This window comes from Rattus rattus, chromosome 2 (genome assembly GCF_011064425.1).
Source record: "Rattus rattus isolate New Zealand chromosome 2, Rrattus_CSIRO_v1, whole genome shotgun sequence".
In the NCBI taxonomy this organism is placed as follows: domain Eukaryota; kingdom Metazoa; phylum Chordata; class Mammalia; order Rodentia; family Muridae; genus Rattus; species Rattus rattus.
In genome coordinates, this window is record NC_046155.1 from 198,042,816 (window position 1) to 198,064,675 (window position 21,860).

Consider the following 21,860-nt stretch of genomic DNA (forward strand, 5'->3'; position numbering starts at 1 on the left):
AGGGACACTTTTTTTTTGATCCCTAAGTCTGATCTTCAGATCTAAAAGTCTTGACTCACCCTCCTCTGGGGAGCAAAACAGATGTAATAGTCATACCTTTCTCCAACTAAACTATTTCTTTCCTTGCTCTTTATCATATAACTTATAGTACAAGGATTTAAAAATGATAATTCTCTCTGTGTCTCTCTCTCTCTGTGTCTCTCTCTGTCTCTGTCTCTCTGTCTCTCTGTCTCTGTCTGTCTGTCTGTCTGTCTGTCTGTCTGTCTCTCTCTCTCTCTCTCTCTCTCTCTCTTTGTGTATCTGTGTGTATCTGTGTCTCCATCTCTCTATCTCTCTCTTCCTGTACATGTGTGTGAAAAAAACCATGCCTATTGGAATGACTTATTCCTGTATGTACTTTTTAAAATGCGATATGAAGCACTTTTCAATGTAATAATATCATCAGAGTGAGGCATGCATAAAGTAGGAGTGCGGCAGTCTTTTTTGTAAGAAGCAGATGAACTCTGGAATGCTGTTGGTGGCTCTCCCAATGGTGGGGCTGCATGTGGTCTGCAATGATGTCTGAGGGACATTTTAGCTGACAGAAAGGAGCACAGTTAGGAAAGGAATTGTTTTCTCTGATGGAATTTGGAGGGAATTAGCCACATAAACAGATATGTTCATGAAGGATGTAGCCCAGAATCTCTACCCTTTCCCAAGGATGCAATTGGATTATATATCACTTTGTTACAGATTCTGAGGTTGCAATTTTTATAGGATGATTCCTAGTATGCCTCAAACTTAGTTTTGCCGGCAGCAGAATGAAAATGTATTCAGCCTTTGAAGAACAAAAGATGTTCACTAACCATGAAATTTATGTGGTTAAACTGAACTGATAAATAACAGTTAAGGGAATGCCACATGAAATCTCTAATTAAAATAAAACTAATTACCCCATTGTATTATAATTGTTTTACATATACCACAGTTCATAATTGGAAGCTTTAAAACCTTGAGGGTTGTTTATATTTTTAGCTCCATTTTTTTCTCATTCCAAACAGAGAAATTCTATAAGTGATATTCTAGACTAGACGTAATTTATTTCCATATGCTGTTTTATTATTTCCATATCCTGTTGATGTGTAAACATAGTAAAATATTGGCAGAGAGAATAAGATGTTATCAAAATATGTTACACACACACATACACAGAGAGAGAGAGACAGAGACAGAGACAGAGAGACAGAGACAGAGACAGAGAAACATAGAAAAACAGATAGAGACAGAAACACAGAAAGAAAGACTGATACAGAGAGAGGCAGAGAGAGAAAGAGACAGTCGGAGAAAGACAGAGACAGAAAGAGACAAACAGAAAGACAAAGACAGAAACAAAAAGACAGAGACAAAAGCAGATACACACAGTGAGAGACAAAAATAAGAGAGAAAGAGACAGACAGAGAGAGGAAGGGAAGAGAGGAGGAGGAGGATTAAGCAGCAAGCGTGGGATGATGTCCAAAGCAGGAGAGGCTGTTAGAAAACTTGAACCGTTTGTATGGTCCAAATGCACTTTCAAGGTTAAATTTAATAACTTCTCAAAGGAGTGTTTACAGAGAGAAATGCTGGGATAGAATTCCATGCCCAGCAACAGCAGTTAAGCAAATTTGAACCTATTTTCATTTAGGTTAAATAGTCATGATAATATGGCTAAGACACTGTCATCAGAATACCTACCATTGGAATTTAATTTATATCTTATATATGCATTCACATGCAAGGTCCAGAAAGGGCATCTAGATATCCATTGGATTTTTCTCTTTCTCCTTATAGATCAAATTAAGAATAAGTGGAATTGCCATAAACAGCACCATATCTATTTATTTAACATGTTCCATAAACCCATCATTTCTAAGTACATGTGTGTATAAATGACTCACAGAGTAAACGATACCATTTTCTTCTGCCTTATTCTGAAGGAACTGGTAATGATGTCACAAAAGTCTTCGTTGTATGATATAGAAGAACACATGATTTTCAAACAGCAGAGCCAAGATTTCAAAGTTCAGGAACTGAGGAGATGGCTCCTTTGGCAAAGCGCTTGCTGAACAAGCGTGAAAACCTGAGTTTAAAGCCCTAACATTCAGTGGAAAGCTAGGCTTGCTGTGCACACAGTTATTATTGTTACTATTATTATCACCGTCATAATTAAGTATGTGTGCACCTTATAAATATATATGGGTACCCACAAGCCAGAGTGCATATATGGCGGTCAGAGGACAACTTTTTAGGATAGTTCAGCAGGTAAAGGCACTTGTCACACAACCCCTACCACCTGAGTTTAGGTTCCTACAATCCACCTCAAGTTAGAATGAGAAAACTGACCTGAATTCTTGTTTTTAGGCAAGTTAATTGGCTGTTAGCTATGTAAAATGTGACATACGCATCATTAATAGGTATCAAAGCCAGGGCCTTTTGTAGGCTAGGCAAACCTTATCCCATTGACTCGCATCCCCAGCCCAATGGTATGGTTTTAGAATATCCACTTTGGGACTGTCATCTCCTTCTCTGACACTAGTTGGTTGCTTGGCACCTGCCTACAGAGCATCACTGAGTCTCTGTAGGTGAGAAGTCCTTGGAGAAAGTCTTTCTGTCTGTCCCAAGGCAAGTGAAGAGTAGCAAACAGTGTAGAAGCGTACTAGGCTCCATGGAAACAGTCTCCAGCTTACAGCACGAGTGCCGTAGACAACTGTGTTCTAGGGACATCTAACATAATGAAATGCTTTGTACTTAATGAAACGCAAAACACTCTCTCTCTTTTCTCATTTTTTCTACATCTATATTTTAGGCAAAATGTAATCCATATGCCATTGTTCCCTTTACTTTAAAATCTTGAGAAATGTTGTTTTGTAAGAGCTGTTTGATGTCCAGGAAGTCTTTTATCCTTTTTATTAGCTTTTTTTACATGTATGCATAAATAAAAATAAAAAGAAACAGAAAACGAGCTTTTGAGATCATGAAGTAGAGCCACTGCAAATGCTCAATTGAGCTATAAATCATATATCTAATGTATTTTAAAACATTTCTCTTAGTGTTTACAGCCTGTCAGGATGAGGTAGGGGAGGAAGTAGCAGCTCTGGTGTCCTGGAACATATGCTAACTCCTTTTGTAATAATCCTAACTGCTAGGTCAGTCCCTCGGCCTTCTACAGATGGGAAGGGCTTTCAGCATCTTAACCTTGAGTTGATCTACATTTTACAGATGGGAGATGCTTTCAGAGATCCCAAGAGTAAGCAGAGCAGCGAGCCAGGTCCACTTGACTTTTCGGTTGATAGTCATTTCATTATTTCTGTCCTCATTCTGATGGGGCTGGGTGAGTTCTACCTGGGGGTGCTGCTTCCAGACAATCAAAGAGTCCCACATTTGGAAGAGACCTGCACAAAGCTTAGTCATTATTCCAAGGACGCGAGCTAGCATTACCCCAAGAAAGAAAGCACTTGGAGAGAAGGCAGTACATACAGCAGCAACGAGGCGGGGAACTCAGGCATTGTGGTTCACAACATTGATAAATAAGTGCCTGACTATTATATTGCTTATTTGGGGGGGCTGTGTGTTCCAATTATTTTATTTTTAATGGTTGCAGGTATTTCATATAAGTTCTGCAAGACATTGACTTGAATGATAAAATGAATTTCTTCTTGTTTATTCATTTTAATGACTTATTTCATAATTTTAGTTATATATGTATCTGTCTGTCTGTGGGTGGGTATATGCATGTGAATGCAATGCCTACAGAATCCCAGAAAGGGCATTGGCTCCCCTGAAGCTGGAGTTTACGGAGTGCTCCTCAATGTGGATGCTGGCAACGGCACTCTGGTCCTCTGCCATAGTAGCAATCATTGCTAGCCATTGAGCTATCTCTCTCCAGTTCCCAAACTCATTCGTTAAAGATTAAATTTTCAATAAATTATGCTATTGCTGACATTATAAAATGTCACAGAATAGAATTCCCAGCTCCAGTGGGCTACCATGGAATCATGTGTAAGAAGACGTTGGAGGATATTTTTGAAGTGAAGGTAGGTTGTTTTCAACTACACCGCATGGTCCATGCACTATGGGATAGCACTACCTCCCTGTTTTCTAGATTGAACTTATAAAATGTTGACTGTGAAGACTCCATTTGATCTCCATGGTTTCTATTCATTTCTTCTTCCCTCAAAAAGTATTGCATGGCAGGGGAAGTGCAGCAGGCAGTTTCATAGCTGACATTTCAGAGAACATCATGGTCATATCACTGAGAACATGATTAATTCGTTTGAAGGTCAGGAAGCTAGTAGATTTGCTGAGGGATCCAACCACCTGGCTTCTGGTTTTGTAGACAGCTCCTCTCCGAGGAAACGCTACTCTTCTGCTCAGACGGGGTTTGTATTGCATCTCTGCAGATTGTAGCACGTGGGTGCTAGTGAATTTTCTCCTCACTGTGACAGGGTACTTGACAGAAACTACTCACAGACAGAGAGAATTATCTAAGTAAATGGTCGAGGGGACATTAGTACAGTCTGGCAGGGAGGGTGTGGGCGTGGTGGCTGGAGAGGCTAGAACGGCTTAGCAGGAGGCAGTGGTACCTTGGTGCACACTTGTTCTATTTCATTGGTCGGGAAGCAAAGAACCAGAGATGGCAGCAGAAGTGACATCACATTCAAAGTAGACTCCAGCAACCTATTTCTGCTAGGTTGGTGCCACGTCTCTGTTCCACAGCGTCACAAAACAGTGCCAACATCTGCGGATGAGGTGTCTATAGGCATAATCCTACAGGGGTATTTTACATCCCAGTGATGAAGGTTTTAAAAAAGATTTATTTTTTATTTATGTGTATGCTCACATGTCTGCATCCTTCTGTGGGTGTGTGTACATGGGTTCGTGTGCATGTGGACGTCTGAGGAGGTCCGCAGAAGGTGCTAGACAGGCTGGAATGGAAGTTGCATGTAGTTGTGAGATGCTTAATATAGGTGTGTTGAAGATCTAATTCGGGGTCCTCTGTAAGAGTGTTCTTAATTACCAAGTCACCCCTCCATTCCCTCAAATGATTACATTTGAGATTGGGTTATCCTAGCTGATGTAGGCCATTCAGGGCAGATCATAAGGGCTGTAGATTGATTCTCTTCTAATGGGAGCTGTCTGCTTTCTGCTCTACCATAATGTGAGGAGAGACTCAGTTTCACATCCCTGCCAACACAAACTCTGCCGGGCCTTCTCCATCATGATAGATTACAACTTCAGAAAACGTAAGTCAACATAAACCTCACCTTCCTTGTGCTGCTTCTGTCCACTGTGATCCTGGCAATGAGAAAAGCAAGTGGTTCCGATTCCCCAAAGGGTTTCAGGCTTTTTTTTCAGTCTCTGTATTTTGTATCCCATGAAATTAAGAAATACAGTCCCTTGGTTTGCCTCGTGTCTGTCCTGAAGAAGCCACTTCAATGTGCCATTTTTCCAAGACAGTGTAGATCCTTGAAGATATGTAGATTAGTCATTTTACCTGAGGTTTTTCGTACATTTTGATATCGTTTCTAAGAACCTGCCCATAGCCAGCAAGAGAAGGCAAGACCTGAAGGATTTGATTCTATGACAAGGCAAATTGAGCAATTTCTGTAGCAATGTACTGCAGCCCACAATGGAGCCGAAGGCTTCAGATCTTGTGAGGCTCAAGGAAGGGGGTTTGGAATCTTGTAAATATTTTAATGCAAGTGTGTATGCGTGTGTGTGTGTGTGTGTGTGTGTGTGTGTGTGTGTGTGTCTTTGGTGGTGTGTATGCATATGTACCTGTGCAATCTTGGATGCCATCCTCAGGAACACCATCTACCTTCTTTGAGATAGTATCTTATTGGCATGGAGCTTACCAATTAAGCTAGATGAGGTGGCTGAGGGACTAAGGGGCCCTCCTGTCTTAGCCTCCTCAGTGCTGGGCTTACAAGTAAATGCAACCACACCTGGCATATTTACACAGTTTCTAGAGATTGAACTCTGTTCGTTATACTTGCCAGGCAAGCCGTTACCAACTAAACCATTTGCCCATCCCTCTGTATTCTTCTTTTGCAGTCGAAGGTAAGGGAGTTAGGGGAAAGTACCCTGGAGGTGAAACAGTCATTGTTTAGTGGAGGACAGAATCAGGGATGTCTTTACATGGTGGGTTAGTCAGGTCTCTGCCAGTGTGACAAAAGACCTATGGAAATTAAAATGAAGGATTTATCTTGGCTCATGGTTTCCATGCTTGGCTGGCTCTGTCACTGTGGGTTTGAGGTGAGTCAGAATGTGAGGGTGTTGGGAGATTGTAGTAGGGGAGTGTCTTTACCTCACAGGCATCTCTCTCCATTACCAATAATTCATTAGCTTATAGATCCGGCAACATCCAATCTATTCCTGAAGTCAGAGTTCATTATTCAATTACTTCCCCAAAATCCATTTCTGGTAACTAAACTTTTGTCACGTGGCCTTTAAAGGACATTTTAGGTCCAAACTATAGTAACTGATCTGGAAAAATAACCTTATTTTGTATATAAATGGCATCTTCCTAGGGCAGAGGTTTCCATCCAACCATTAACTATAGCGTAGCTTGTTCAGGGGTGGGAATAGATGTCTTGCGGTATCTGCTTGTTTCCAGTATATGACATCTTTGATGACTTTATTTCTAGGCCTGTGAATATCAATCCATGTTCCCTCAGCTTGCGGAAATGCCAGTGTTATCTTCATTTTTGTTTTTATGTTATGAAATGAAAATTCCGAGCGTTGTTTTTGGTTGTATCTCAAAAAGACTATACTTACTACTTTTATGTGAATGCATGTATATGTGCCCTTGGTATGTGTACATATGTGTGTGTTCACATGTGAATGGGCACATTTATGTGCAGTTAAGCATGAACACATGTGTATGTGTGCATATGTAGGTCAGAAGTTGACATAGGATGCCTTCTTGATAGCCCTGCTTCTGTCTCTCTCTCTTTCTCTCTCCATATACATCTATGGTATATTGGGTCTCTCACATGAACTTGGAGCTTGCCAATTCAGCTAATCTAGCTACCAGTTCAATTTGCCCTGCCTTCTATGTGCTGGAATTATTGCAGGCTACCACATCACCTGGCATTTCTATGGGTGCTGGAAATCTGAGCTCTAACATCCATATTTCCACAACAAGTGCTTTAACCTCTGAGCCATCTCTTGAACTCCATAGTCTAATGTTGTGGATTCTCAAGAACAGAGGACGAATCAGTTCCTACTGTGTTACCTGAGTGAATTTCTGTTTTGGCTGCCTTCACTCACATCCCATAAAGATGTGCAATTTAAATTCCCATCGATGATGCCTCGAAGTCTTCAGAAGACAGAGATCTGCTTTTTAAATGCTTCTTAGCAGATCTTGACACAATCTTTGTGTTCTTAAGGGAAATGAAGGAAAGAATTGAAACATGAAGCGTATAAATCATTGGCCACATATATTTATAATTAATATGTAATACATAATAATAAAATGTAACATATAGCACATAGCATATAACACATAACATATAAATAATATATGTATAAATAATAATATATAAATATATTTATTACATATAATCATTAGCTATGAGCCAAAATATACTCATGGATATTTGTCTTACACCAGAAATGTATTTAACTCCTGGGTAGATAAAATAATATTGAGACTAGTATGTTGGAAGGAAAGGCTCCACAGAACAACTTCCCTTGACAGTCCTCACATTCACTGAGACGGCTAATTGACAGTCTCTCTGGCAAGCTTCTCCCAACCCCATCTGAGGAGCTTGCAGATAACACTTTGCAACAGGTAAAATAACTCTTGTCAGCAGGCAATGTGCACAACTGGAAAGTATAATTAAATAGAATTAAAGATGCCTGAATTTCGTAGAAAAACCCAGTAATCCTGCTGGCCTTTGACTGTAAAGTATTATTAACAGACATATTCATAATCCTATTTAAATGTTACATGTGGTTGTGGGGAACTTCTTTGACTCCCTAAAATCGTTGTAACTGCCAAGCCTGAATAGTAATCCCATTCAGGGGTCAGAGTTAAAGAATATGATCCTGTTTAAATGTAAAGTCACTGCCAGGTACCTGGCATTTGGTTTTCCAACGTTGATTGGCTCGTTGCAGTTCTGAACATGTATGGGGATATGTTCAGCCCAAACTTGTGGGAATTTTTGAATAATTCATCCTAAGTTTGATCATGGCTGATAATAACACACAAGGACATTTTTTGTATATGCACCCAAAAGTAAATATCCCAAGAAGCAAGAAAGAAGCAAAAAACAAAAAATAACAAAAACGAAAGCTAAACAACCAAACAAAAAACCTAAAAATAAAACAAAAGACCAAACCACCACTACAAACAACAACACCAAAAACAAATAAACAAACAAACAGACAAACAAACCCCTTGCATTCGAATGGTAACATTTCTTTGGGTAAATTTAATTTACAGGTAAGACTGCATTAGTGTTATGGAACTTTATCCAAACAACTGAAGGGATTACTAAGGAACTGAAACTTCACTGGGGGCTGCCAACTCATGTTCTGCTGCCCAGGATTGATTTATAGGATTAGGGATCAAGAGAGAGAACTGTGACAAGTTCTTGTTTCTCCCAAGCAAGTCTGGTTCCTTTTGACCCAATTCTCTCTAGATAAACAGCCATGCTTGCCTTTCCAGGTAGGCCTCAAACCAGACCTTGCAGCCGAATCACTAAGACTTTTCTTAAGAGCAGATCCATTCTGCCTCCTTTTGGTAGCCTCCTGCTCTGCATCACACCAATGGCATTGGCTCTTGCCAAAAGACTCTGATAAACGCTGCACTGTCGTGGACTCTGGGATGTCTCAGTGAGGTAGTGAAAAAGTATAATAAATTAGGGCTTTTAAAAATGAAATTCAATAAAAATCGTATTTTGGGTCCCTAATAAATATATCTGGAACAAAAAAAAACTGGTAGAAAATATGGAAAGACACTTTATAGTAGGGAATGCAAATTAAAACAATATCAGTGTGATGCTTCTGTACCCCCACTGGCATCTTTAAAATAAAAACAGCTGGGTCCGTGAGGTAGCCCAGAGTGTGCAGGTGCTTACTGCTAAGCCTATCCACCCTAATCGGATCCCCAGAGCCCACATGATAGAAAAAGAACTGATAACTTGTCCTTTGACTTCCACACATGGGCTGTGGGACAATCATGTGTGTCCCACATATCAGCAAATATGTGTATATGTGTACAAATAGATAAATGTGGAAACAATTATACAATTAAAAAAGGCACACTGAGTGCTATCAAAGACAGCAACTGTGCCTTGAGAGTCTGCTCATGGGTGTGGGATGTGACACACCCCTCTTGAAAACCATTGCCAGTTGCTTACAACCATGGCGTTCTTAAATATTTGTCCAAAGGCAGAGAAAGCAGCCATCCATCCAAAGACTTGTTCAAAAATTGCATGTGACAGATTTAGTAATAATAGCCAAGAGGTGGGGATGCCTGGTATAAGTACATCTGTACATATTTATGGGGAATTCCTATGTGATGGAGTAGCTTTCTACACATACAAGAACAGCCATTCACACACACACGCACATACACACACACACACACACACACACACACACACATATGGCATTGAGTCTTAATTAAGAAGTCAGAAATGTGGTACGGAATTGGCTTCGTGTGTAAATAAGTGAAGAGAAAGGAGGGGAAGACAGTGTGTGACTGTTCAAGTCGAAATGATGATGTTAGAGAATGAGAGATCATGAGCAAGGGGACATTGCCCTGTGTTGTGTGTGTGCTTGAAGTCTCTCTGGGAATTGTCACTTAGTAAGTCAGGATTGTGTAAAATCTGACACTTTAGGAACTATATGTGAAGAAACAAGCCAATTGTTTAGTACTAAGGTTTGGACAACTCCCAATATCCTTAAGAAAGGTATCTGTTAGGTAAATCATATACTTAAAGCCCACTTCTTCATTAATGTCTTAGTTAGGGTTTCTATTCCTGTGAACACTGCTACCGAGGGAAGTCAGAGCAGGAGCTCAAGAAGGACAGGAACCTGGAGGCAGGAACTGAAGCTGAGGCCTTGGAAAGGTGCTGCATACTGGCTTGCTCCTAATGGCTTACATAGCTTGCTTTCCTAGAGTACCCAGGAGCACCAACTCAGGGATGGCACCAGTCACGGTGAGCTGGGTCCTTCCACAGCAATCATCGTGCAGGAAAATGGCCCACAGGCTTACTGACAGGCTGATCTGGTTGAGGGCATTTTTCTAAACTAAGATCCCTCCTCTTCCTAAATATGTCTAGACTTCTGTCAAGTTGACAAAAAAAAAATCAGCTCAGTTAATAAGAATGGATTCTAACAAAGGACAGCATCGGATAAAGTGGGGAGAGGAAGGGAGTATGAAGAAAAGCCACCCCGCAAAGAGAAGGGCACTGATTTGGCTATGGCAAACTCGCAGAACATTGCTTTCTTAGAAATCCTGTCATTCTGGCATCTCTGTGGTTGGGCATATTTAGTTGCCTGATCCAAATTTCCACAGCAAAGCACAGAAAAATTCCAGTCACTTGCTGGTCAAAAGCACCATCACAGAAGATTCTATACCAATGTCTCCTGGGAAGACATCCGAGGACTATCAGTTCCTAGCTGATCAGGTTGTTGTATGAGTCAAAATGGAAAGAGCTGGCTACAGGAAGCACTTAGCATTGCCTCCAGTGCCACAGTGAGGGATTTAATAACTCGTTCCTCCTCTCTGTCATGCTCTTCTCGATTGCTTTCCAAATTCATCTCATCTTCCTTCTGCTCTTTGGTCCTCCCCCTCCTGGTCCTCCTCTCCCCTTCCTCCTCCTCTTCATGATGCTTAGACATCTACTGTCATTAGCAGTTAGAAAAAGCTTTAATCTCCTAATCAACTACAGAAAACAAGGGCACACGTCAGTGGTTTCTCCAAGGAGTAATTGTAACATTACTTGTAGTCATTTGACTCATCCTCTGGTGACTTATTTGCCTATGTTATCTCATTAGTCTTTGTCTTACATTTTATGGAAAAGGATTATGGCTCAGTACTAAAATGGAGAAATGACTGAGGATGTTGGTCCTATCTGTCATTAGTTAAATAATTTGAGTTTATAGCACTTGAGTGTTTTCAACAAAATAAGAATGAGAAATAGTAGCTATGTAAAGTCATTAGATATGCCTGAGTAGAATTTATTTACTCACTACAAATTTTATAGACAGTTGATTGGTTTGTATGAGCTAGTGTATATTTGCAGATTTGACAACAAGGCATTAAAAACATATTTACAGACAAGTAGAACTCACTGACAGAGCTAGATTTTTTTAAAAAAAATACTTGCTTTTTTGATAGAGCATAATTCCATTTGTCTCATCTTCCTCTTCTTCATGGTGTTTAGGCATCTACATCCTGCCATTTACAGTTTTTAAGAAGCCTTAATCCCCTATTCAGTCAGTAGAAAAGAAGGGCACACATTCATGTTTTTTCTTTCTTGTATTTACTAAAACAGCTAGCTCACTAGTTCAAATCCCAAGCTGCATTCCCATCACCAGTGATGACTGCATTCTCTTGGAACTAATTGAGGCTTTCCTTGTGCTTCAGGCTTTGGGGACTTGAATCTCCACGATCAAGTTCACCTTCTGGAGTGTGCCTGGTTGGAGATCCTGATGATTGGTCTGGTCTGGCGCTCCATGGAACACCCGGGGAAGCTCCTGTTTGCTCCTAACTTGCTCCTGGACAGGTGAGTGTCCTGGCTGTGGCCTGGAGAAACATCCTTTATGCCCACTAGGTTCATAGTCAAAGCTCGTGTATCCCACATTCTGTGGACTGTCAAAGAGTTGTATTTATGAATGCATAAGTCTAGGGAATGATCAGTAGACATGTCCATGAAAGCTAAGGCTAGCTGTTTGCTTGCTATCACAGCAACACACACACACACACACACACACACACACACACACACACACACACACACACACACACACACATACACATACACACACATACATACACATACACATATACACATACATACACACAGAGATATACACACACATATACACACATACATACACACAAACACATATACACATATATACATACACACATAGACACAGACACACACACACATACACATCATATACATATGAATATACATTATCTCTTGGTGCCTTTACAACCAAACCACAATGGCCTATCAAAGTCTTTTTTTAATTTTTCCATCATTCCAACGAGGAAATTTGGCCTGAGAGTTCTGAAGGCCATTTGCATGCAGTTCTAGAAATTAATCTCAGTTTTCAGCTATGTTGTTTAGCCTGTTACCCGGGGTTGCCTTGAACTGTGGTCCCTGATACTTTTTTCCCCAATAGTGTTTTAGAGTAATAAGATTTAGATATTATTCAGAGTAGCCTGCCTTCAATGGAGACCCTGTCCAGCACCAGCTACTATGCTGATCAGTTTTCTAGTTGCCTCCTGTAAATAGCATGTCACCCCCAAAGAGGCAGAAACCGTCTCATCTCCATTTTTACCAGAAAAGGAACCAAATCTCTATACCTGTCAAGACCCCTGGAACACTTAAAGCAAGATTTAAATAAGAGAGAACTGTGGAAGTTGTTGATTTCTGATTTACTACATCAATTAATTTTTAGGAAATTTTGATAATACTTCCTTAGAAACAGATCAGATTTTACTGTCCATAGAACATTTCCCCCAAACACAAGGAGAGGCCACTAGTCTTTTTCCTTGCAACTACATCTATACTGCTGGACATTGCTGCATCTATTCTGTTGGACCATAGCGGTGTCTTTGTAACGGTAGACTCATGGCCCACTTGGACTCTTCTCTATTCTCCCCTTCTCCTCCTCATTCTCAGGGTTTTTAATTTTTCTTAATTTTTTTTACCTCTAGACAGGCTTAAGCTCTGTTTAAACTTTTATATCTTCATAACTGAACTGATCTGCTTCGTGAATGTCTTTCTCACCATTATCTCTCTTCTTAGGTTCCTATGTGCTTACCGAGAATAGTCATAAAAGATTGCACTGTGAATATGAAAGACCCTCACTTTACCTTACTCAAGAAATCCATGGACTGTCTCCTGGGGATTCCCTAATCTCTTCCTTTCCTTTCCTTGTTTTTCTGCTGTGTTTAATTTCCCCCATCATCTCTCAAGGATGTTTATTCATTTCTATCTAAAAATTAAAAAAAAAGTCCAGAGTTGGAGCTTCAAATCATTCTAGATGAGGATTTCTCAGCCTCTGCATGGTTACTATCCAGGGACATTCTTTCTTGGGGTTGGAGACTGTTTGGTGTCTTGTAGGTTTTGGTAGCCCTCCAGGGAGCTACCTCCTAGTCTCTGGTAGCATCTCACCCCCCCTCCAAAGTATGACCAACTGTCATGTGCTCAAAACTCTTTTAGATGTTTCCTGTCCATGACATATGGTGGCTGGAGAACAAATTGTGGAAAACTCAACTTCTCTAGATAGTCCTATGTCATTGTCCCAGATGCATTGGAGATTCATGGCCAATACTGGATCCATTATCTTTCTTATCAATTCTGATTCTTTGTTTTTTTTTTCTGTCTTAGTGACATTATCACATTAATGATCTCTGAATGGTTTATGAGTCCAGACCTTCCAGTTGTCTCCAGAACATGGCTGAACCTTCCTTATACCTCATTTGCTGTTTGCCTACTTCCCTGTCTATGTCTTGGTCTCTTGTTTGAACTCCTCTTTCCTTCAACCTCCATTCACAGTGCCACCAGAGATGATGCCCCAAAGTACCACTGTAATCTTGGTCTCTCCTGACTAAGTCTCAGTTGACTCCCAAGTTCTCTTGAAAGTACCACATAGGCTTCTCGTGTGTCAGTCAGGACTGTCTTTAAGAAGCTTGTTGAGCACACATTTTACAGATGATATAAATGAAGAAGGGCAGTGAATGAGAGAGCAAGACAGGGATGTTGGGGATTTGATGACCTTGTCCAGGCTCAAGATATCTGACAGTTGAAGCTGACCTGCAACTTGGGAACAAAATGTCAAATTCAAGTTTTACAAACACTGGCTTTGGTGCCTTGGTTCATTTGTGTGATGGAGTCACATGTCCTTGTCACATGAGCTGAACTCATGATCCCCCTGACCACCTCTGCCTCCCGAGGGTTGGGGATAATAGGTATGTCCAGCTTTATAGGTTTCTTCCGCTGCTCTGAAAAGTCTCTCTTGTTAGAAACTCATCCTCCCTTTAAGGCTCAGTTCAGATACCTAGTTTCTATAAAACTCTCCTTCAGGTTTTTCTTCTTTGTGTCCAGAAAGCAGGCTTTCTTCTGTCTGGGCTCTCTGTGATCAGTTTCTCCTTCCTCTGGAGCCTCATCCTGCCAGATGACTGTGTGCCATAAACTTCTTGTGATCCAACCAAATCTCATCCACCTTTGTGTTACCTCCAATGTACAAAGTCTTCTGTGATACCCAGAGAATATTTTTTAGTGGTTCTGGCCATTGTCATCCTGGTAGCAAGTCCTCAATGGAAAGAGCTCCCAGGTTGATGGGTAGTTTGACCATCGCTGTCATCGAGCTCACTTGTGGTTTATTTCTGCTCACTGACTACTGGAACATTACTTTATAGCCTTTGCAGAAATTAGTACCCATCTGTTTTGGAAGAGCTTTATTTTTTCTCAATTCATGATTACATTTAGCTTGTGATTATATCCCATAAACCTCTTAAGCAATATCTAAATTCCAAAGGAGATAAACAATAAATCTCATTTTTCCCAGAACTGACCCATTATTTAAAACCTTAGTACTATTGCAAATACCTAGAAAGCGTGGGCCTGGTAATACATTCGCCTGTGATTGTTGCCCCATAGAGGGTGAGAGAGGAGAGTTTTCAGTTTCAGGCCAGCCTGTGCTACACAGTGTGTTACTGTCTCAAAGCAAACCAACAAAATATCCTCCCTTAAGTATGCTTGTACCTAATGACAAACTCATTATCCATTCTAAATAGATGTTAGTAAAAATTAAAATGCTTAGACAAAGATGTTTATTTAAATATTTCAAAAAGATAATATTTGATCTAAAACATAAAGACCCTATATAATTGATATAGGATATATTCAGTCTTATTCAATTTCAGCATTGTTGAATTACCTTCTTAGTAATTGTAGATGACAATCTGATAGATATATGATAATAAACAGTGTTGTCAACAGAAGCCCCTTAGAATCTGTATATCCCTGGAAGATGCTCTCTGGGTCAGCCTATAAATATCACTCTCCAGGCTTCCAACCTCTGTAAGGTTAAGTTCAGTTACCTTGTCCTTTCCCCCCAAAATATACATAATGAACATTTTAATAGCAAACTATAGATAGCTACACGTTTCAAAGCTCAGTGGTTGGTGGAAAGCTGGCAGGTAGGGACCAAGTATTAGCATCTTCTCTGTGATTGGTCTTTGGCTTTGGGATGGTATCTCTGAAAGGTGAACCACACCCAAAAGAACACTTTCATTTGCATAGATGTGAAGGAGAGTGTCTCAAATCCTATGTATCCCTGGAACCCAGGGGTTGCCATGGTTGCTGACAAAAGATGGAGTGTTATCTACTAATGAGTGCATACATCTTTTGTTTTCTCAGCTTTCCCCTGTTAATCCAAGCATTTGCGTCTTAAAGGCCATCCGAGGAGAGAATGCACCCACCCGCTCCTTGAGTCACTGAAATGTTTATATTAGCAAGTAGGAGTCTGTACTTTTGAAACTAAAACCCAGTTTCCTGCCATCCCACGTTCATGATCGGAGGGCATGGTTCCTAGCCTGTGTCCATATAAAAGAGAATTATTGCCTGATTTACTCCCTGATGACAACCCGTGATATCTTGATTCTCCTGGGTTATAGCTTTCCTGGTAGTAACCAGCTTGTCAGCCAATTTTATCCTTGCCAGGCTCCATCTGCCCACCATGACTAGTCCTTCCCTGGATCCCACAGCAATGAAGTCCACATAATTTGTGCCATCAAATCTTCTTGTGACAACCAAAAAATAAATAAATAAGGTCATTACAAGGTTTATTAAAAAATCTGTGTGTGGGGGGGGTTGGTGTGTGGGGTTATATGTATGTGTGTGTATATGTGTATGCACATGTGTGTCTGTGTGTCTGTGTATTTTATAAAAGGAAAGTTAAAGATAATAAGAATGCCTGTGAAAGTAATCAGGAAATGAAGAGAACTCATTTTCCATTCTAACACCTAATCCATTGGTGTGTTTTGGCACTAGAAAACACAAAATATGTCTTCTGTGTCTCCTAGGCATGAGCCTCATCCTTTGGTCTCACATGTGTCTCATGCTAGAAAAACAGGCTGAACACAGTGGCACATGTGTTCTTGATGCCCTGCTCCTTGTGGGGTCTCTTGGCTCTTGCAGGAGTGAAGTCGATGTCTCTGGAAGGCAGATTCAATGCGAGAGGACACAATGCTAATTGCCTGTTCCGAAGACTGTCCAGTTTCCAAGGGGCTGTTTTGCTGGAGCTCTCCGTGCTCACAAATTCTGAGAAATATTTGTGGATTTCTCAGGAAGCCAACGCTCTCTCTTTTGATTCCCATTCACTCTCAGAGGGGAGAAAAAATGATTCATACATCTGAAAAGCAGGGACTAATTCGACAAGCAGAATTCTACCAAGCCTCTGGCCAGAGAGTTGTTGATCTAGCTCTTTCCATCGTTCCCACATCAGGAGGCTCTGCCTGCAGGAAACAGTACTGAACAACAAAAATTTCTTTTGCTTGTAGGCATGGAATGGGAATAAACTCCCTTCCCTTAAGAGAAAAACAGGTTGCTCAGAAGGTAGAATACTCTGCCTTTTCTAAGAAAGAGCAGACTGTTTTCTGATAACAAATTCATTTCAATTGGAAAAAACACCTCATTTACTAGAAACAAAAGCATTCTCATTTTTAGATTTAAAATTTTTTCTTCAGAAAATTACAAATAAATAAATGTGCAAACATTCCTGTGCAATGCTTCCAGCAGCTGTGCTGGTCCCCCCTTCCCGTGGAAAACTTCATTAAATTCTTTGTAGAATTTTCTACTGGAAATAATTAGATATATTGTTCTGCAACAAGTTAATGAATTCAGAATGGGATCTTTCCACATGTGTCTTTAGGGCATGAGGAGACGGGCCTCCCTTTCTGTTGCGTGCTCAGACTTGTGTCCTATAGGAGTTGGGCCTCTCACTAGGTACAGGGGAGCAGGAGAACAGGTGGTGGGGAAGAAATGAATGTAGAAAATGAGACACCTCTCAGCAAAGTTGATCTTGAGTAGGACAGGGCTCCAATTACTGCAGTAGCTTTGCCCTGGGCTCTGCCTCACTCTCGGAAAGTATTGACAAAGGCCCTGTACCATCCACTTTGCCTGGCTTGCCCTCATTTGTCCCCAAGTTGCTTATTACACAACACATAAATGTATTAATGGACCAGTAATCATCATCTGCTAACTTGGCCATAAATTTAGAAAACCGACTCTGCTCATCAACCTTTTCCTTTCCATCTTATGTAACTGGATGGAGAAGGGAAGAGAAAGGAAGCTCACATGTATGCAACTTCTTTAATGTGAACAGTCTGGCCCTGCCTTATCTTTGATGCTATATTTTGTTGAGTGCATAAGACTATAGGTTTGAGCACATTTTCTAGTTTATACTTTAGCCTGGAGCTGTTGGTTTGTTATGATTTTTGTGACTCTTCATCACTTTATAGGTAAAACTAATTGATTATTTCCCAGAGTCTTTTGTTGTGTGTCTGGACAAACCACAGAACTATCAACCATAAAATTGCCACCAAAAGAAAGAAGTTATCCCTGAAGACAGCTTCATTGATAAAATGCTTCCTACATGACCATGAAGACTTGAGTTCAATCCCTTAGAACACACATACAAACTGGGTGTGACAGAGCATGCCTCTAACCCTGAAGAGATGAAGACAAGAGAATCCCTCAGACTGCTCTAGATTCAGGCACAGACTGCCTCAAAATATAAGGTGGAGAGCAATTGAGGAAGATACTCAACAGTGACCTTTGAACCCCCCTCAATGCTATAAGAGGTTATCTCGTTTAAGTGAATTTAGGTAGGAAGACTTACCTCAAAAGTGATGGGCACCAGACTCTGAGGTGGAATCTTGGATTAGATAAAAGAGACAAAGTTAACTGAGCCCCAGCACTCACATTCTGCTGGTTCTTCTCATCACTACTGTTACCTCTGATGGGAGAGTATTCAAATTATCTCCTGGACTCAAAACAGCTGACCCACATGCTTTTGGTAGGTTCTACACATGATGTAGGTCTACATATTAATAAAGATTGGAAACATCTACATAACAGTATTTCAAGAAAATTCTATTTGATCATCCAGACCAAATCATGAAAGTACAAGCAAAGACTCTATGGGAAATAGTGAAAAAACAAAATATTCAAACCGAGATTTCCTCTTAAAAACAAAAGCAATCAAGCGACGCTGCATTCTAGAAGTGTTAAACCACGGGTGTTTAAATCCTTAAGGGAATTAAGCCTGTAAGCAGTATGGATCCACTCAGTGTACGTAACTGTTCCTGGGAAAGGCAGAATCCCAAACAAAGCCTTAATCCTGTGTAGGAAGTTAATTTGGCTTTCCTTGAATTTTTATTTGCTGCTTTGTTTTTAGTTGCCGTGTGTTTTGAACAGTTAAACATCTGCTAAATTGAAATCATATTTTTCACTGTCTAATTTTAAAATATGCTAACATTGTTTAAATCTTAACTACCCACACAAGGATAATCAAGTCATTTCTCTACCGTATGATTTGATTACAGTGTTTTTTTTCCATGTTGATGTAGTAAAGAACACTTCTACTCCCCTGCGTAGTAGGATGGGTTGACCCCGGACTTAAGGCATGCCATGCATACTCTACCACTAAGCCACCCCCCTAGTCTGATCATGTCATTTCATGAATGCTGCCAAAGCACAGCTATAAGGGAAGTTGGCTACTCCAGAGGCTATGATGCTTTGAACTCAATTTGTTTCAGTTTGATAGGTATTTATTGAGCATAGAAGCATAATGTGATGGGTAAATTTGACTTCAGACTTGATAGGATCTAGAATCTCTAAAAAGACACATCACTGGACATGTCTGTGATGGATAATCTAGATGTTAATTTGAGATGTATATCCTAAATGTGAATGGCACCATTCCCCATGATGGAGTCCTGGACTATGTAGCCTTGGACTTTCTACCCACACCCATGTTCCCCAAAATAATGACTCTGAGACTTCTTATATATGAATAAATGCCTAGACCAATAGCTTGGGCCCATTTCCTGACTAGCTCATAACTTAATGACCTGTATATTTTATGAATGGCATATGGTTGGTGATCTGGTCCTCAGTTTCAGGTGACCGTCCTTCTCTCTGTCTGGGGCAAACCTCTCCTGAGCCTCTGACTCTCTCCCAGAATTTCTCTCTCCTTGACGGATGTCCTACGTTCTAGTCCTGCTCATTGGCCATAGACTTTTTCATTGCCAGGTGAATGCTTCCACATAATGTTCAAGAGATTCTCTCTACAGGACTAGATTTAAAGATGAGAGCCAGCACAATGTGAGCATTCATGCCTCGCTGCCTCCTGACTTTGGATGCACTATAGCCTACTGCCTCAGACTCCTGCTACCATGACTTCCCAAAACCATGAGCCAAAATTAATCCTTCTTTCTCTGAGTTTGCTTTTCTTTGGCATTTTGTTGCAGCAACACACAAACAAGTAGTAGATATAACCATAGGATTTTGCATGATACTGGAAGGTACAGAAAAGGAGAGAGTATTAGAGACAGACATTTACTATCTAGTAATTCTAGTGTGCAAATGATTTGCTCAAAATGATTGGTCCTCAAATCTCAGAGTGTCCATGTCTAGTTTATCTTCCTTTATCACTTCTTGATGGCTATGGAATCTGAATGAAAAGTAATCCTCTCTTTAGCTGTAATATGCTGATATTTTTCTTGATATTTCCATGTTTAGCATTATTATAATGCTATATTTCATTATATATTATATTATATAATATGTTATATATTATATATAGTTATATATATGATATATCATTATACATAGATCCTACCTAGAAGTACACCATAAGACATACACACACACACACACACACACACACACACACACATATGCACACATACACAAAACTCAACTCTAATGGCAAGATAGTTCTATGTTCGTCCTTTTGAGGCTGACAGGAAGAAAGCAAGGATGTCATCAAGTTTGCTGAGGTAGTGTAGTTCACACCATTCTGAAATATCACATAGAGCAATGTTAGTGGTATTTCGCTTCTTCATTGGGATGCGGTGACACAATGGGTAAGGACCAAGTGTTTCTGGTGACACTTTTAGAGAGTTTCATTGAGTCCATCACTATTCTCCCTTGTTGTCTTCATTTTCTCAAATAGAAAAGAGATATTAAAACCAAACTCTCAATGTCTCTTTGATTTTACTCTATAAGAACAAACTAGTGTTTTGGGGGGGGTTGTTTTTTTGTATTTGCTTTTTGTTTTTTAACCAAAGTTTTCTCTCACAAATGATGTGCATAAGGTTAGGTAATATTCTGTGGATTATATTATGTCAATCTGAAAAGCAAAAACTTGGAAGTCAGAAGAGAGATCAGACTCAAGGGTCAAACTTCTGAGTGCCACCTCCATGGCTTTAACTATGGAGTGAAATATGACTCAATAAGATAGTGGAGAGAGGAATCCAAAGGCTAAGGGAAGGCTTCTGAGGAGGATGACTCTCAGGAGGGTGGGGGTAGAAAAGGAATCTTGACTGAGGCCAAGGACACGTCCTAACAGGATCTGTGCAAGATTTCTGAGTTTGAGGATGGAGTATCTACAAACAAGCAAGCAGCATAAATATAAGAGAGCTGGGTATGAGTGAGCGCAAAGAGAGTCTGAGGATTTGTTCCCAGAAGATCATCATTCCTCAAGGAAGCATATACATTTTGTGCTTATACATATACATATACATATACATATATATACAGATATACAGATGTGCGTATTTTGTATACACACACACACACACACACACACACACACACACACACACGGAGTGGGTAGGAAGAAAAACATGGCCCAATGTATTAAATGTAAGTGCACTATTCAAGGAAGAGAGGAGCCGTGAGCAGCTGAGGTATTTGCCAAGGCAGGATGTAGGAACTCCGTCAACATCAAGAAAGCGGACTTGTACAACGAAATTTCCCTGATTTTTTTTTCAAGTTTGAATTGAAGATCAAGTTCCATGTCTGTCCTGACTAGTTTTATATCAGCTTTACACAAGCGAAAGTCATCTGAGAGGAGGGTGACTCAATTGAGGAAATGCCTCCAAAGATCCAGTTGTAGGCAAATCTGTAGGTATTTTCTTAATTAATGATTGATGTGGGAGGACACATCCCATTGTGGGTGGTGCTATTCCTGGGCTGGTGGTCCTGGGTTCTATAACAAAGCAGTATGAGCAAGTGATCGGGAGCAAGCCAGTAAGCAGCACCCTTCCATGGCCTCTGCATCAGCGTCTGCCTCCAGGTTCCTGCCATGTTTAAGTTCCTGTCCTGGCTTCCTTTACTGATGGACTACAATGTGGAAGTGTAAATCAAGGATCATGTTTTTTTGTGCAGCTGTAGCAACCCTAAGACAGTGTCCCTAAATCTCTCTCCAGTTGTCCCAGTTGTTATTCAAAAGTCCAGGTAGTCTCAAATGGTTTGAGTTATATACTTCCTCGTGCAATAAAATCTTCTGTTGCACTTTTTCTCAACATTTAGACACCCGCTAATGTTTGTTCATGTAAAAAATCAGTGTCCAGT

The 21,860-nt window shown here is 40.3% G+C and overlaps 1 protein-coding gene across 2 annotated transcripts in view; it reads left to right on the forward strand.

Annotated features, from left to right (window-relative positions):
* Esr1 (estrogen receptor 1) overlaps window positions 1-21,860 on the forward strand; it is a 245,920-nt gene that overhangs the window by 179,714 nt on the left and 44,346 nt on the right. For both annotated transcript variants that reach the window (XM_032894791.1, XM_032894790.1), the window contains exon 6: window positions 11,621-11,759. In XM_032894791.1, the coding sequence (XP_032750682.1) occupies window positions 11,621-11,759 (139 nt within the window). The remainder of the gene's footprint in view (window positions 1-11,620; window positions 11,760-21,860) is intronic.